Source organism: Molossus molossus, unplaced genomic scaffold (assembly GCF_014108415.1).
Source record: "Molossus molossus isolate mMolMol1 unplaced genomic scaffold, mMolMol1.p scaffold_m16_p_10, whole genome shotgun sequence".
Classification (NCBI taxonomy): domain Eukaryota; kingdom Metazoa; phylum Chordata; class Mammalia; order Chiroptera; family Molossidae; genus Molossus; species Molossus molossus.
In genome coordinates this window covers 105,810,818-105,827,149 of record NW_023425345.1, presented here as the reverse complement: position 1 = coordinate 105,827,149, position 16,332 = coordinate 105,810,818, and the positions used below count along the sequence as shown (strand labels likewise).

The following is a 16,332-nucleotide window of genomic DNA, read 5'->3' as shown; positions in this document are numbered from 1 at the left end:
CTGAACAAAATATCGAAAAATGTCCTCGGGTGAGGATAAAAAAAAAAAAAACGAGAAAAAAAAAAAAAGAAATAATAGTGGGAAGCTTCCCGAACCTGGCAAAGGAAATAGACTACAAGTCCCAGAAGCACAGAGTTCCAAACAAGATGAACCCAAAGAGGCCCACACCAAGAGTCCCACATTATAATTAAAATGCCAAGGGTCAAAGACAGAGAAAGAATCTTAAAAGCAGCAAGAGAAAAGCAGTTAGTTACCTATAAGGGCACTCCCATAAGACTGTCAGCTGATCTCTCAACAGAAACTTTTCAGGTCAGAAGTGACGGACCAGGAATATCCAAAGTGATGAAAAGCAAGGACCTACAACCAAGATTACTCTACCTAGCAAGGTTATCACTTAACAGTGAGATAAAGAGCTCCCCAGACAAGAAAAAGTTAAAGGAGTACATCACCACCAAATCAGTATTACAAGAAATGTAAAAGGGACATAAGGGGAAAAAAATAAAAATAATAATATGGCAATAATTACATACCTATCAATAATTCCTTTAAATGTAAATGGATTAAGTATTCGGTCAAAAGACACAAGGTGGCTGAATGGCTAAGAAAACATGATCCATATATATGCTGCCTACAAAAGACTCACTTCGAATGGAAAGACACACAACAGACTGAAAGTAAAGGAAGGGGAAAAGATATTTCATGCAAATGGAAGTGAGAAAAACAAAACTGGGGTAGCAATATTTACATCAGACAAATTAGACTTTAAGTGTCCATTGACAGGTGATTTGATAAAGAAGTGGTACATATACACAAAGGAATATTACTTGGCTATAGAAAAGAATGAGATCTTACCATGTGCAACAACATGGATAGACCCAGAGGGTATTAAAAGTAAAACAAGTCAAATAAAGACAAATACCGTATGACTTCACTCATATGTGCAGTCCAAAGAACAAAATAAATAAACAACAAAAAAAAAAAAACTCATAGATACACAGAACTGGAGGCTGCCAGATGGAAAGGGGGGTCGAGGGATGGTGGATAATGGTGAAGGGATTCAGTGGAGATTGGCAGTTACAAAACAGTCACAGAGATATCAAGTACAGCATAGGGAATATAGTCAATAATATTGTGGTAGCTATGTATGATGTCAGGTGGGTCCTAGCCTTATAACTCTAAGTTATACAAATGTCTAACCACTATGCTGTACACTTAAAACTAATATAATTAGTTTTTATAATTGACATTGTGATTAAAATCTTTTTTGATTTTTAAATAAACTAGCAAGTTTCAAAAAAAAAATAAATCAATCTATACCCCCATATAACAGTGTCCCCTCCAGGACACTGATTATAAAAACTGTCTCCCACACCTAAAAGCATCTGCAAACACAACCTTTCAGGGAGACAGAAGAGACACAGTGGGAATGGGGGAAAGAAAAGGTCTGCTAAAGAAGTAGACCTGTTAATTTAACACATTTTCTGTCAAGCAAATCAACTGTCCTTAGTGCCATTGTTCCCGAAACAATGAACACTCTCTCAGGGAAAGGGTGTTCATTAAAAGGAATGGGTCAGGAGAAAAAAACACTCTTGCAGTCAACCAGACTGCTTAACAGCATTTTCCATTTTAAGAACTTACTCTATTCTCAGGAATTATTAATTGGAGGTGATTTAAAGGTTCAACATTAAAAACATGAAGTGGTTTGTGTAATCATGACCCTATTACTTCCTCTGTTTCCACTTATTTTTGGTGGAGGGGGAGGGGCACAGAGGATGCACAGTCTGCTATGACAACCATTCACACATTCAATTCAGGTGGCCTCAGTGACATATTGCCAAGTCAGGCAATTACTCCAGCAAACCCACTCTAGGGAAAAAGTAGACCCAACAAAGCTCCTAACGAGTCTGGGCTGTAGAATAAAAGCCAAGAGCTGACCACTACACAGTGAAACTTACAAGAATATGACATCACCTAAACCCAGTTATATATCTAATCACAAAGGTTACCTGAGATCAGGGACTTTACACAGGAGAATGAAACACTATCTTCCATGTGTTTTTACATAAACCACATTACATTTTAAATGGGTGTGTGGATAATGAAGTACAATGCAGAGCATGTAAGAGAATTGCTTGGATCACTCACCCTCCAAAAGAAAACTTTTCTTGGCTGTAGAAGTGACCAACCTCACACTAACTATTTATACTAATTCTGAGATTTAAACCCTGATGCAGACCAGAAATTCTACCCCTTCTCCACCAAAGCCCAAACACACCCTAGGATATCAGTCAAGTAGCACAATGGAGCAGGAAAGAAAAAACAGGATAGCCAGGCCTTACTTCCCAGCCAAAAAGATGAACAACAAAAAAGGCACGGGGACCATACCCCAAGATGGCAAAGATGTGCTTTGAGATGGCTGCTGTCCTTAACAGACCTTCAGAAGCCACAGATACATGATGACATCTCAATGTAGTTCACAGTAATCTTCCTCCAAGACTCAAAGCCTTCACAGCACGCTGTTACTGCTTAAGACATCATCATGATACACTTTTTCTCCAAACCAAAATAAAGATGTATTTAAATCCATAAATATTTTATCATACCAAGAGAAAAATCCAATGGGAGAAATCATAAACAATATTTAGAGTGACATCAAGAAAGGTTCTGTGGTTGGTGTCCTCTAAATTGAAAATTCTCATGGAATAATAAACTTGATATAACTTGACATCTGCCCATGGCCTAAGTGTGCATGCAAGGACTGGGACACACACACACAGCCTAGGTCTCACTGAACTTTTGACCTGGCCATGACTAGCAGTCACCGCTGCACAATGCTCAAGAGATTTGTCAAGAAGAGCCTGTGCCCTGACAGGCAATGGCAGCAGGGCACACCAGCCTGAGGCTGCCAGCAACACCCCTTCTTCCACAAGAGTGCCAGGCAGCCAGGCCCTGCCTCAGGGAGGACTTTCTTGACAGGGCCCAGTCAGCTTCATGCTCTCCTCTCCACTGACCCCACATCACATTCTTTCCCTTAAATGACTCCAAAAGAAAGAAAAAAATTACATCTGTTTCCCAACATGTACAATTGCTAATGACATGCACATCTGGGAGCAACTTTAATTTCCTTCAGTTTCTATTAACCAAAATATTGAAAGTTGGCATTTAGGAAAAAGAATCCCTATCAGAAAGAAAAACTCATCTACCTCATACACATACAGTGGAACTTCTATACAATGACCAACACTTAAGCCTTCCCTACTTACACCCTAAAGGAGTGATTCTTAAGCTGGATCATCTTGCTGTGCAAACCCCCCCCCCCCCGCCCGCCCCGAGATATCTGGCAATGTCTGGGGACATTCTTATTTGTTATGACTGGGGTTGCTACTGGCACCTAGAGGGTACAGGCCAGGGATACTGCTAAACATCTTAAAATACGTATGACAGCTTCCCACAGCACAGACTTACCTGATCCAAAAATATCAATAGTGCTGAGGCTGAGAAACCCTAAGCACTGAAGAAACCTACAGAATCCGGAGCTCAAACATCCAGTAATTCCTTTCTCAATCATAAGAACTACTGAAAGAAAAACATTCCCACATTTTCAAGTGTAAATTGATTACTGTTTTTTAGAGGCTAATGTAAAGAAGTTATAATAAAAGCATCCAAGGAACAACATCCAATAAAATAGGAAAATGCAGGGGAAGGGTAAAACAGATCCCTGAACAGAGTGCAGTATCAGATGAAAGACAAACCACAAGCTATAACTGCATTTCATTCCAAGTTCTAAGTATAAATCATGCTCAATAAAAGAAACAAAAATGAAAGGAACATAAAATAATTCAAAACCTTCATCCTCCAGAATTCTGCATACCTCAAAATCTTAGCTCAGGTTGAAGACTTTGGAGAGAGCGAGAATGGTAATCTTCAAGCCTTAAAAGCTACTTTCAAAGCGTAGCCAGGCCGGTGTGACTCAGTGGTTGAGCGTCAACCCATGCACCAAGAGATCCCCAGTTTGATTCCCATGTCAGGGCACGTGCTCAGGTTGTGGGCCCGAACCCCAGTGGGTGGCATGCTGGAGGCGGCCAATCGATGTTCTCTCTCATCGATGTTTCTCTCTCTCCTTCTCCCTTCCTCTCTCTCTCTAAAAATCAATAAAGAAAAAATATTTTTTTTAAAAGTGTATTTACAGATATGATTTCCACAGAAAGGCAAATTTATATATACAACAACACACCAAGTATGGTTTAGCAGTTTTCTTTTGGCACAAAATTGATTTGTAAAACACAGATCCTAACATAGCTCATAATCTTGATCTTAACCAGTGACAGGTCAGTGATTTTCTGAATCAGTTAATAGTGCTATGCATGCTGAGAAACATTCCTAGAATCACAGAATTTAGTCCTAGAAAAAACCTAGGAATCATCTAGTTTAAAATTCCCATTTTATAAATGAGACATTCGAAACCAAAAGTGATCTAAGGTCACAACTAAAGTTAATGACAGAGGTGGGCCCACAATCCAGGTTTCTTTCTGTTTGATCCCTTTTGAAAATATATTCAATCACATCAACTAGATCTAAGGCCATGCAGTTCTGCCCTCCTTGGCTCTGCCCACACTGGCTTTTACCTAAACCAGCTTTCGCACTTGAGTTCTCAGCATTCTGCTAGTGCTCCTCATTCTCACCAGGAACCAACCGTAGGGACCCAGCACTGCGCCTCTCCTTTTCAAAGGCAGAGTCAGCTGTACTGAGTGCAGCCTCCTTTAGGCTACCCTAATTGTGCTCCAGAAAATTAAGTAAGACTCGCCTGGCACTGCCCTTTCTACAACTGCAGAAGCTCCCAAACACCCCCTTTGAAGCTTCACTTAACAGGCAAAAACTGAAGGGGGAAAAAAAGAAACAACAAAGAAAGACAACTTCCCTTTCAAGATGTTGATGTAAACAAAGGGACCAAGTATTCACTTTAGAGAGTTACACTCTGATAGAACATTCTCCCCTTTCAGGTTTCAAACTGCATCAAAATTTGCCCCTCCATAATTCATAACCTGTTCTTGGGCTCTCCTCATCAGAGAGGGAACAGATCTGAACCTTAAGAATACTTTTATTATGTGGTAGCTTACATTAAATAGATTCTTGTGACAGACCACTTTTTTTTTGCTTGTATCTTCAGATAGAGCAGGAGGGAGAGAAGGAGGAAGAGAGAGAGAGAAAGATCTATGTGAGAGAGACACATTGAGTGGCTGCCACACACACAACCCCAACCCAGGCCGGGGACAAACTGAGGTACGTGCCCTTAGTGGGAACCGAACCCAGGTCTCTCTGGTCCGCGGATCGCAGCTCTAACTGCTGAGTCAAACAGGCCAGGCTTGTAACCTACATTATTAAGAACAAAGAACTAGATTTGCACTGTGGCATCTTGGTCATTACTTAGGTCTAGCTCTTCATTTTATAGATAATAAAAACGAAAGTAGAAGCAGTGTGAGGTAGGAGCAACAGCATGACATTTGGTATCAAAGAACCTGAGATCCAGGTGCAAGTGAGCATGCAAGCAACTTAGCCTCTCTGAACTTCCAATGTCCTCATCTGTAAAATGAGGGTTAACTCCTACCTCATGGTGATGGTTAAGGATAAATAAGGGTAAAATGAGATAACATCTGGAAAATGTATAAAGTGCTACTATACAGTGTCATTTATCACTAGGCTATTCTGACCTGCTCCAAGTCACAAAAGCTAGTTAGTGGCAGAATTACAATAAGAGTTCAAGTTTCCTAACTCCTAGTCCAGTACAGCTTGTGTCATGAATCTAGGCTTCCAATCCCCTATTCAGGGCCAACTTATTCTTGAATCCAGTTCAAAGCCTTTTAACCTTTGTAAGTCTGGGGACCACTTTCAGAATTTGATGAAAACCACAGTCCCTCTACCTCCATCAAAGAGTGTGTGTGTGTGTGTGTGTGTGTGTGTGTGTGTGTGAACACAAAGCTCCTACAGCTCATCCACAGGTCCCAGGCTTAAGAACCACTGATATGACTCATGTACTCTCAGCAATTTTTATTACCTATTTTCATGCGTAGTAATTCATGCCTTGGTGGTCTTAACTAAGAGGTTGGATCCAAGCAAACACCATGCAAAGAGGTTGTTTAACTAAGAGGTTGGATCCAAGCAAAGAGTAGAATTCAGGAATCTGAATTAAAAATACTGCCCCCAGATCACCATGCTGACTAGGTGAGGTCTTTAATTAACCACATTCAATCACAATCAGGAAAGTAAAGGCAAAAGTTTCCATACTCAAAGGCAGAAAGCTCAGGAAAAAAAGTAGACAGGATGATCAGATTATTTTTATCATGTTGCTGTGCTATATACAAGCCATTCAGATGAGTTTACACGATCATTTTCAAATAGCCACCTAGAGGCACCAAGAGAAAATAAGCTCAAAACGTTTGTGATGAAATTTCTGCTCCCAACCTCACACCCATCAAGATTAACTTCAGCCCTGGCCGGTTTGGCTCAGCGGTTAGAGCGTCGGCCTGCAGTCCGGAGAGACCCGGGTTCGGTTCCCGCTAAGGGCATGTACCGCGGTTGCAGTTTGTCCCCGGCCCTGGTTGGTCGTGCGGGTGGCAGCCACTCGATGTGTCCCTTTCCCATCGATGTTTCTCTCTCTCTCTCTCTTCCTCTCTCTCCCTCCCACTCTATCTGTGCAAAAAAAAAAAGATTAACTTCAGACCAGATTATTTAAAAATGATTCTATCCTCCCCTACCTTACTTTGGCCAAGTAACACACTATATGTAAAAATAACCTGGCTAGGAAAAAGAAAAATCAGTATTACATCTCTGGGGAGATCAATATCAAGTACTGAATGCGGTATCATTAATCCACTGTTGTCCTGCTATACCTCAATATCCTCATCTGAAAAATGAAAATAACCAGTCTGTGACACAAATACATTGTGAGAATATTTGGTAATCTCTAAACTTGTTAACAATTAATAGCTTTTAACCCTGAGTGGTGGAATTCAATGTTAACTGTTAACAACTTTTAACTCTTAAGTGGTGGGATTATGATGACTTTAATTCTCTTACCTAAGTTTTTCTTTAATTTTCAAGTTTTATGTAACATTTATGTATTATTTTTAAAACCAGAAATTTACCTATACATTACCTATACAGCATTACCTATACATTCAGACTTTTGAACTGATGATTACAGAACCCCAATTTGGGGGGTGGGCAGCAACATAAAAAACCTAAACATATCCCCAAAACAAGAATCAAGTGTTTTGAAAAATTCCTGAACATTCAAGGTTGATTAACAGAAAAAGTTTTTTCTTACATGCAAAAATAATATCCATGCTTTGGGGACCAGTTCTCCAAGTGGGAGGTCTTGACCTCTTGCAGACTGCAGCATGAATCCTCCCAGCCCTTCACTTTCTAAAAGACCACTTCACTTTAAACAGAATTCAAGTCCTTGAGGATTCTGCTTCCTAAATTTTCTACAAATCCACGGGTTCAGCTTGGTGGTCCTGGGGTAAAATGAGATCTTTCCCACCAGTGAAAACTGGCTACCTAAAGAAGCTGATATCTAACTTCTACCAGTTGGTATTAAAGTTGCCATAAATTAAGATTGTAGGGGCTTTTCAGCTGGCCTAACAAAGTACAACTCAGCACTGGAATTTTATTTTATTTTAATGTTTTATTTAAAGAAGGGTCTTTTCCACTTATTATAAACTCTTAACCAAGGGACTGTTTCTCAAACTGTCAGGTCAATAAACTATTAGATTAAAATACCACCTAAGCAAAATAAAAATAAATGTATTTATACTGAATCAAAATTCATAGTGTTTTTGATGAGTTCTGCACTGTCACTGAGTTGAACTTGTTAGAAGCCTAAAAATAAATTTAAGTACCAGAAATTTTAAGTTAAACTTTACATTAACCATTTCAAAACACACTCTACATGAACATGAGAAATGAGGATTATACATGAACTGCAGAGTAAAAAGTCACTATCCCTTGTTATCCATCTACTATCTCCAAATAAAAAAAAGGTATGAGCAGTTATCCAGAGTCCAAATATTCATTCCTGTTGCATGTTATTTCAAATACCACACTTGGACCAACAACAACAAAGTGCCACTTCCCAAAAAGAGTCATCTCAAATAGCCTCGTGACTCACCGGTAACTGATTTCTCATTTGTTATAACACAAATTTGACCTCTTTGATCAGCTTACATTTCCTTTAGGAATTAAACCAGCTAATACTTAGAAACCACAGTTTATTTCTTAGAATATAAGACAAGCTACTTATAGAGGACTCTAGATATCTGTAACAATTTAAAGCAAAATTAGTTACCTCTGTTTTTCCATCAACAAACTGGGGATACATGGATTTTGAAAGATGAGTCTTCCGGCCGTCCGAGAAGGCCCCCCCACCCCGCTTCCCCGCCTGGCTGGGAAGAAAGGGGCTGCGGGCGGCTGCCCAGCGCCCAAGATGGCATCGGGCAGGCACACCCCCACCACGCCACCATTTTGAGCGCCAGGATTTCAGCCGCTCGCGATTTTATACCAACTAACAGAAAACGGGGTTACCAGAAGAACCGCTCAGCCCCTTGATTGTAGCATTCCCAAACCTCTCCTTTCTGCGGCCCTGTTCCTCTCCTTAGGTCCCTACAAAGTCGTCCCACTGAAACTGTGAGTAAAGAGCACGCTTTTTACAGTCACGTTCAAACTTTGAAAATAAACATTACCGTACTACCTAAAATACCCATGTTATTACTTCTTCCTAAAGACAGAAGAGGTACACAATGTAATCACATTGTTTTAATCAGTTTGAGGAACTGAGAATCGCCAAAAGCCAGCTAATGGTCCTAGTGGGTCAGCCCACATTCCTTCTCAGCCTCCCACCCTTTTTTATCTTTTGATTTTCCCGATTTCAGGAACTCTGCATCAAGAAAAGTTCCCACACTTCATTCATGCGAGAAGCAAACGGCATCTGCGCAAGCAACACAGACTCTCAGACCAAAGGTGCGGCAAAAGCTTCGGAGTGAAGGAATTAACATCAGTCCAGAACGGCCGAAAGTGCGACGGTGGGGGCGGGGAGCCAACCGCCGCGATCCGCTCCTCCAAGCGGGTGATTCTTATTTTGATCACTCCCTGGGCGAACTCCAGGGCAGGACGGAAGAGAAAAACGGACCCACAGTTTCCATTTATCTTTTTCCACAGGCAAAAGCGCTAAGTTACAACGCCTATACTCCAGGCGAGCAAGCAATTCAACCTGCCAACCAATCAAATATTTCACACCCCCTTCCAAAAATAAAAGAAAGGAGGATGCTCGCGGGCTCCTGCTGGTGGGGGCGATCTCGTCGCTTCGGCTCCCCACACTCGCGCCACCGGCCCTGCGGCCGGGCGCCTGGCCTGAGCGCGGCGCCCACAAAGCCCGGGTGCGAGAGCACCTCCGGCCTGGCCAGGGAGCCCTCCTCCCGCTCCGCTCGCCCGCTGGGATAATGGTGGCGAAACCGACTCCGGGCGCTCTCGAGGTCCGCGCATAAAGAAGGCGGTCGGTTCCGAGGGGAGAAGCTGGGGAAGAACACCGGAGTCCCAAACTTTCCCTCCGCAGCCCAGCCCCGGAGCTGCGAGCCGGGCCCGAGTTGGCCCAACATGCCGGCCGAGGTGGGGGCGAGCCCCGCCCGCACCCCGTCCCGCCGCAGCAGCTGGCTCGCCGCTTCCACCGCCCCAAGAGGGAGCTCCCGAAGCCGGAGGAGAGCGCGTCCCACTCCCACAAAAGCGAGCTCCCTCCGCCCGCTCCGCCTCGCCCGCCCGCCCGCCTACATCCCGAGCCCGGGCTGCTGCCCGCCGGCCGGTCCGGTCCGCGTGCCCGCCGAGCCCTGCGCTGGGGCGGACGCCTGGCCGCGCCTCGGGCGCCCGCTCCCGTCCGCGCGCAAGCCCGCACGCCGGGGGAGCAGGCGAGGGGCGCCGCGCGGCCACTCACCTCGATCTCGAAGTCGGGCAGGCGGAACGCCGTGCGAAAGAGCGAGCAGAAGTGCGCTATGGCCGGGACTTCCCACCAGGAGCGCAGCTCGCCCAGCCCGGCCGCGCCGCCTTCCTCCGGGCACATCTCCCGGCCGCGGCGGTGGCGGCGGGAGCGCCGGCCCCGAGCTCGACGCGCTCTGCGCGGCCCCACGCTGCCCGCCCGCCCGGACTCCCGCCTCAGCTCCTCGGGCGGGGGCGGGGGCGGCTGCTCCTCCCGCTGCTGCCGCCGCTCGGCGTGTGCATGAGCTGAGGGCGGCGAGCGCGCGGGGGGCGGCGGCCCGGACTCGAGTCACTGAGGCGGCCCCTGCTCCGGCTGCCCGCGGGGTCCCAGCCCTGGCCCCATCCCGCGGCTGCGGCTGCGGCTGCAGGCGCCCCCAGCCCGGTACAATGTAATCGTCTCACAGCCAGCGAAAACAGATGGGGCTGGGGGCGGGGAGGGGGCCGAGCGAGGGCCCGGGGGAGGGGCCGCCACGAGGAGGGGGCGGGGCTGCCCCACCACAACAACAACCCCGCCCCCACCCCTGGCCCCGGACAGCTGCACGGGAAGAGAGGGGGAGGGGAGAGAGAACTGGGCGCCCCAAGAAAGGAGTGTGAGTGGAAGGGAGCGAGGTGCACCCTATGAACTGTTCTGACATGCACTCCGCTTCCCGGGTGTCTGGGACTAAGGAGTTTAATGACTTCGATGAGTAGAGACAATAAGGGTCTCTCTCCCACCCCCCACTTGGCCTTAGTGGTCGCATCCTTTTAAAGGGCCCGCTTGGTAGTGCTTTCCGTAGAGGCTGGATCCAGAAAGACGCACGTGTGGGAGTTCAGTTATTATTGGTGCTGACCAGTGGGCTGTGCACCGCAGAAATCTAAGGCCTAGAGAAATTAAATGGTTTCCACGTGTTCTTTATGACTTTTATTGCATCCAAGGAGCTCTAAGGAGCTCTAAAGTGGCTCTTTTCTCCAAGGGAAGAAGGTGGATGGGGCTGGTGAGGCTGGAACCCAGTAGAATGGAGGCTGGAGTACAGCGGGAAGGGTTGGCACCAATCAGCAGAGGTACGGAACGAGTGATCCCCTACCATCACCCCCGGGAACGGACACGGCTGACCCCCTAAAGAAGACGGACTTGGACACTTGCAACTACCCTGGTTGCAGAAAACCTGCCTGGAAGGTTGTGCACTGTATAGTGAGAAAGCTGGGGGAGGGGAAAAGGGACCTAGCCTGAGGAGTATGCCCTGGTGGGGGGTGGAGACCTGCACGCCTTAGGCTAAGAGAATGCTCCTGGAGAAGGGTGTTGAGGCCTCTACTTTAGAAATGTTTATGTTCTACAATATCAGGATTCTGCTAAGCCTGAAGGGGAAAAAAAAGTCACCAAAACAGACCAGAAATTTGGAAAAACTACTCTGAATGCCCAGACATTTGTACTGATCACTGCAATTTCGTATTTAGTATTGTATTCTACTCAAGTCTCAAAGGGCCTTAGCTGGTTTCTGTATTCCACCTCTCAGACAGGAAACAGTGACCTGATGCTTCCCCCAAATTAATCAAGTACTTATTGAGTGACAGGTACAATCACAAAGTGTATGGTGGTGAAATCAAATATCCTCTTCTACCTTTGAGCAGTGTAGAGTCTGGAGAGAATGGCAAACGTGATGAACATAGATTCTGGAGCCTGGGTACTTTTCTCTCAACTTTCCCTCTCTTTATTCTGGTAGTTTAAATAACCTGTTTTGTTTTTATAAGAGCATTTTTTTTTAAATCCAACTTCTTAAAAAATGTATATTTAAGTGTATCTTTTATGAGTCAACTAACTCAAACTATTTCATCTTCTAATACTCCCTCCATTGAAGCAGCCAAAAAATTCTGCAATTTTGTTCTTTTATTACCTGAAACTATTTGATGATTTAAAATTCATCCTCAAATTCTATCATATATTTTAATCTTTGACAAAAGTCAGCATACACCTAAAGAGCAAAGGCTACAATTTGGTGTGTTTATAAAGTACAGCTACTATGTAGATATCCTATTAATAGATGAGATGTAAAAGGGTGACAGGCCACTGTATAATTAATCACATAACCTAAATTAGATGTTTTCTGAACTTTTTTCCCTGTCTTTCCTCATTTCCTCACAAATCAGTTTGACTTTACACACTTGCCTCTCTTTGATTAAAGGGTTACTGCTTTCCTTCACACTTGTTTCTAATCCATTGCATCCTGACTGTTCTTTCCCCACCTCCCTTTTCCTGATTCTCCTTCTGTCTTCTCATCCTTGCCTTTATCTTTTATCATTGTTTAATCTTTTTTACCTGGCCTCTTAGTTGTCACTACTAGCCAGCTTTGTAATAGTACCTAGAACATTAACAATACTAGAAAGCAGAAAACGGAGAGGTGTTGGTTACTCTAGTATGCTTGAATGCAGGTTACAATCCCCTCACCTCCACATGAAGGCTTCTCTGTTGTCCTCTTCCCGCTAAACCACTGCTTAATCCTGTAAATCAGTGATTTTCAATCTTTTTTTCTTTAATTTTTTTTTTTTCTTTATTGCTTTTGGAGAGAGAGGAAGGGAGAGGGAGAGAGAGATAGAAACATCAATGAGAGAGAACATCGATTGGCTGCCTCCTGCATGCCCGCCACTGGGGATCAGGCCCACAACCTCGGCATGTGCCCTGATCAGGAATCGAACTGGCAACCTCTTGGTGCATGGGTCAATGCTCAACCACTGAGCCACACCAGCTGAGCATCAATCTTTTTCATCTCATGGCACACACAAATTAATTACTAAAATTCTTCGGCACATCAAAAATATATTTTTGCCAATCTGACAAAAATAATAGGTATAATTTTGATTAATTCATAAAAAATAATAATAGTAGTTAATCACCTACCCTTTTTACTCCAAAAAAAAAGCAAGTGCCTAGTGTTTCCCGGCTTGGCTCACCAGTTAGAGTGTTGATCCTCGGACCAATGAGTCTTGGGTTCGATTCCAGTCAAAGGCACGTACCTCAGTTGCGGTTTGTCCCCGGCCCTGGTCGGTCATGCAGGAGCCAACCAGTCGAAGTGCCTCTATCACATTGATGTTTCTGTCTCTCTCCCTCCCTCCCTCCTACTCTATCTAATGATAAATGGAAAAATATCCTAGGGTGAGGAATAAAAAAAAAAATCAAGTGCCTATACTTGTATATAAGAATTTCTGGTACCAACAATTAACCAATCATATGCAACCTTATCATACAACATGACCAATAAGATGCTACTCTGTTATATGACCTATATAGTTATGGTTCAAGACAGGGCATTCGCATGGATGGCTATTGTGTTGGCTGTTATTTTACTTGACAATCTAAGGGAAAAGAGGTCAGTATCCCTGACTATATAGTCAAGTATTGCATGTTTCTTTTTATTATTAAAAAAATTTTTTTTCTTTATTGATTTGAGAGAGAGAGAGAGAGAAACATTGATGAGAGAGAACATTGATTGGCCACCTCCTACATGCCCCCCACTGGGGATTTGGCTCACAACCTGGGCATGTGCCCTGACCGGAATCGAACCAGTGACCTCTGGTGCATGGGTTGACGCTCAACCACTGAGCCATACCAGCTGGGCAAGTATTGCATGTTTTAAAAATTCTTGTGGCACACCAGTGTGCCTCCCTTGGCATGGCACACCAGATGAAAATCGCTGCTGTAAATCAACAAAGCTGTCTTGGAACTGGAGGTGCCCCCCTAGTGGTGGTCAGAGACTTCTCTCCGTCTCTTCCTGTGCACCTTGTTTCCCTGTGAGTGATTTGCTTTCTCTACCTTTTTCTTCTAAGGGTCACTTTTTAGTGTTCATATGGATTGGCACATCAACTTTAGACTTACTTTTTTCTATACATCTCTAACTCTGGTTCAGTCTCTGTAGTTTTTGGTTTGTTCCTTCTCTCACTGTGCTCTCCACTCACCCCAATTTTCATCCACAGTCCTGGTCTAAGGAGCCAATGAGTGTTATATGTCTTGGGTCTGGCTGAAAGTATGGCTTCTGTGTTTCCTGAGTTTGGGTTCTAACTAGAGTCTCACATTTGGATACCTGCCTCTGCCTCTATTGGAACTGATATCCTGAATCTTTGACCCTGCTTTGAACATTTGTCCCACCTTTCCCCTGGGACTTAACTGCCTCAGATCTATTTTCTGGCCTAATCCCCTGGAATCTAGATTACTGACCCCTGTACCTAGACCTTGATATTTACCCCCTCCCCCTTCCTTTCTCCCTTTGATTCCAAGTGGTGTCTCACTCCTGGTTTTTCTAGTCTGGCCAATTTTTTCACCGTCTAAACTTTGGTTTCTTCTCTTTCTCTCTTGCCTCTTTTCTGTTTGTGAGCTACTGCCATTAACCTCAGATGACCCTGAAAGTGCCAAGAAGTAATTCTCTCTTTCTAGACCTGGGAGAGCAGGAGGCACCAACATGGGAGTCCACGTCAGCCACAACAAAGACTGAAAGGTTGGGCACAAGTAGCCCAAGAGCCAGGACATCTATATAAGGCTCTTGGTCAAGCTGTATAGGTCTGTGACCTTAGGAACCAACTCTATCTTCAACCAAGTGGTGCTGAAGAGGTTATTCATAAGTAGCACCAACCAGTTGCCTCTGTTTCTTTCCCTAATGATCTGAAGGATAAAGCTTCCTGGCCAGGAGGGCAAAACCGCTGTGGTTATAGGGATGATAATCTATGACATGCACTTACAGGAGGTGCCCAAACTGTAGGTATGTGCACTAAGTGTGAGCAACCATGGGAGCTGACTCCTCAAGGCCAGGGGCAAGATCCTCACCTTGGACCAGCTGGCTCTGAACTCCCTCAGAGGCTGTGGCACCATCTTGCTCTCTGGTACTCGAGGGCCACAAGGTGTATAGGTTTTGGGGCAAGGGCCAGGGAACACCGAGCGTGAACCAGTGTGCGCTCTGTGGGCCAGGAGCTCCAGTGTGCCACAGGTACAGATTAGCCATGCTACAAAGACTAACCCAGATCCTGACTTCTTTTTTTTTTTTTTTATCCTCACCCGAGGACACCCTTCCATTTTTTGTACAGATAGAGTGGGAGGGAGAGAGAGAGAGAGAGAAACATCGATGTGAAAGGGACACATCGAGTGGCTGCCACCCGCACGACCAACCAGGGCCGGGGACAAACTGCAACCGAGGTACATGCCCTTAGCGGTAACCGAACCCGGGTCTCTTCGGACTGCAGGCCAATGCTCTAACTGCTGAGCCAAACTGGCCAGGGCCCAGATCCTGACTTCTTATTGGAAAGATTTGAATGCTGGTAAAAAAGGGGGTGGGAGGCCAAGAAGCAATTCTCTTTCAAATTTACATCCTCCAGTTCCACATCCTCTTCTGATTAAATAGTTCCCATTTGAAAAAACACACAAAAAGCTCTGATCACAGATTACCTTCAAGATGGTGCCCAAAGTCAAGAAACTTAAGAGGACAACTTGGAAGTTTGATTTGCACCATACTTATCCAGTAGAAGATGGAATTTAAAAACATGTTTTTAATGTATTGATTTGAGAGAGAGAGAGAAAAGGGGGGAGAAGAGAGAGAGAGAAACATCGATGTATTGTTCCACTTATTTATGCCTTCTTTTTTTTTTTTTTTTTTTTTTATCCTCACCCGAGGACATTTTTCCATTTTTGTACAGACAGTGGGAGGGAGAGAGGGGAAGGGAGAGAGAGAAACATCGATGTGAAAGGGACACATCGAGTGGCTGCCACCCGCACGACCAACCAGGGCCGGGGACAAACTGCAACCAAGGTACATGCCCTTAGCGGGAACCGAACCCGGGTCTCTCCGGACCGCAGGTGGGCGCTCTAACCGCTGAGCCAAACCGGCCAGGGCTATTTATGCCTTCTTTGCTTGATTCTTGTATGTGCCCTGACCAAGGATTGAACCTGTAACCTTGGTGTATTGGCACGATGCTCCAACCAACTGAGTTACCTGGCCAGGGCAGAAGATGAAATATCGGTTCTGGAAATTTTGAATAGTTTCTGTGGGAGAAGGTTGAAATCAATGGAAAAACTAGAAATCTTGGGAATGTTTCACTTTGAGTGCATCAAGAATAAAATCACAGTGTTTCTGAGAAACAGTTCTCTAAAAGATATTTAAAATACCTTAAGAAGAACAATCTTCATAATTGGCTTTGTGTAGTTCATTTGACAAGGAGACTTACGAACTTCATTACTTCCAGATTAGTGAAGATGAAGATGGATCTGAGTCTGAGGACTAGATGAAGCCACCCTTTGCAGGGTTTTGCATACTAATAAAACAAATTATACAAGAGGAAAAAACATCTAGAAATGGA

The 16,332-nt window shown here is 44.5% G+C and overlaps 1 protein-coding gene and 2 pseudogenes across 2 annotated transcripts in view; 2 read left to right on the top strand and 1 right to left on the bottom strand.

The window, feature by feature from the left end:
• Positions 1-10,105, bottom strand: part of LOC118624034 (cat eye syndrome critical region protein 2) — a 172,532-nt gene extending 162,427 nt beyond the window's left edge. For both annotated transcript variants that reach the window (XM_036251964.1, XM_036251965.1), the window contains exon 1: positions 9,980-10,105. In XM_036251964.1, the coding sequence (XP_036107857.1) occupies positions 9,980-10,105 (126 nt within the window). The remainder of the gene's footprint in view (positions 1-9,979) is intronic.
• A 4,342-nt stretch (positions 10,106-14,447) lies between these two features.
• LOC118623848 lies at positions 14,448-15,376 on the top strand (annotated as a pseudogene).
• A 55-nt stretch (positions 15,377-15,431) lies between these two features.
• LOC118624715 lies at positions 15,432-16,257 on the top strand (annotated as a pseudogene).
• The last annotated feature ends 75 nt before the right edge of the window (positions 16,258-16,332 follow it).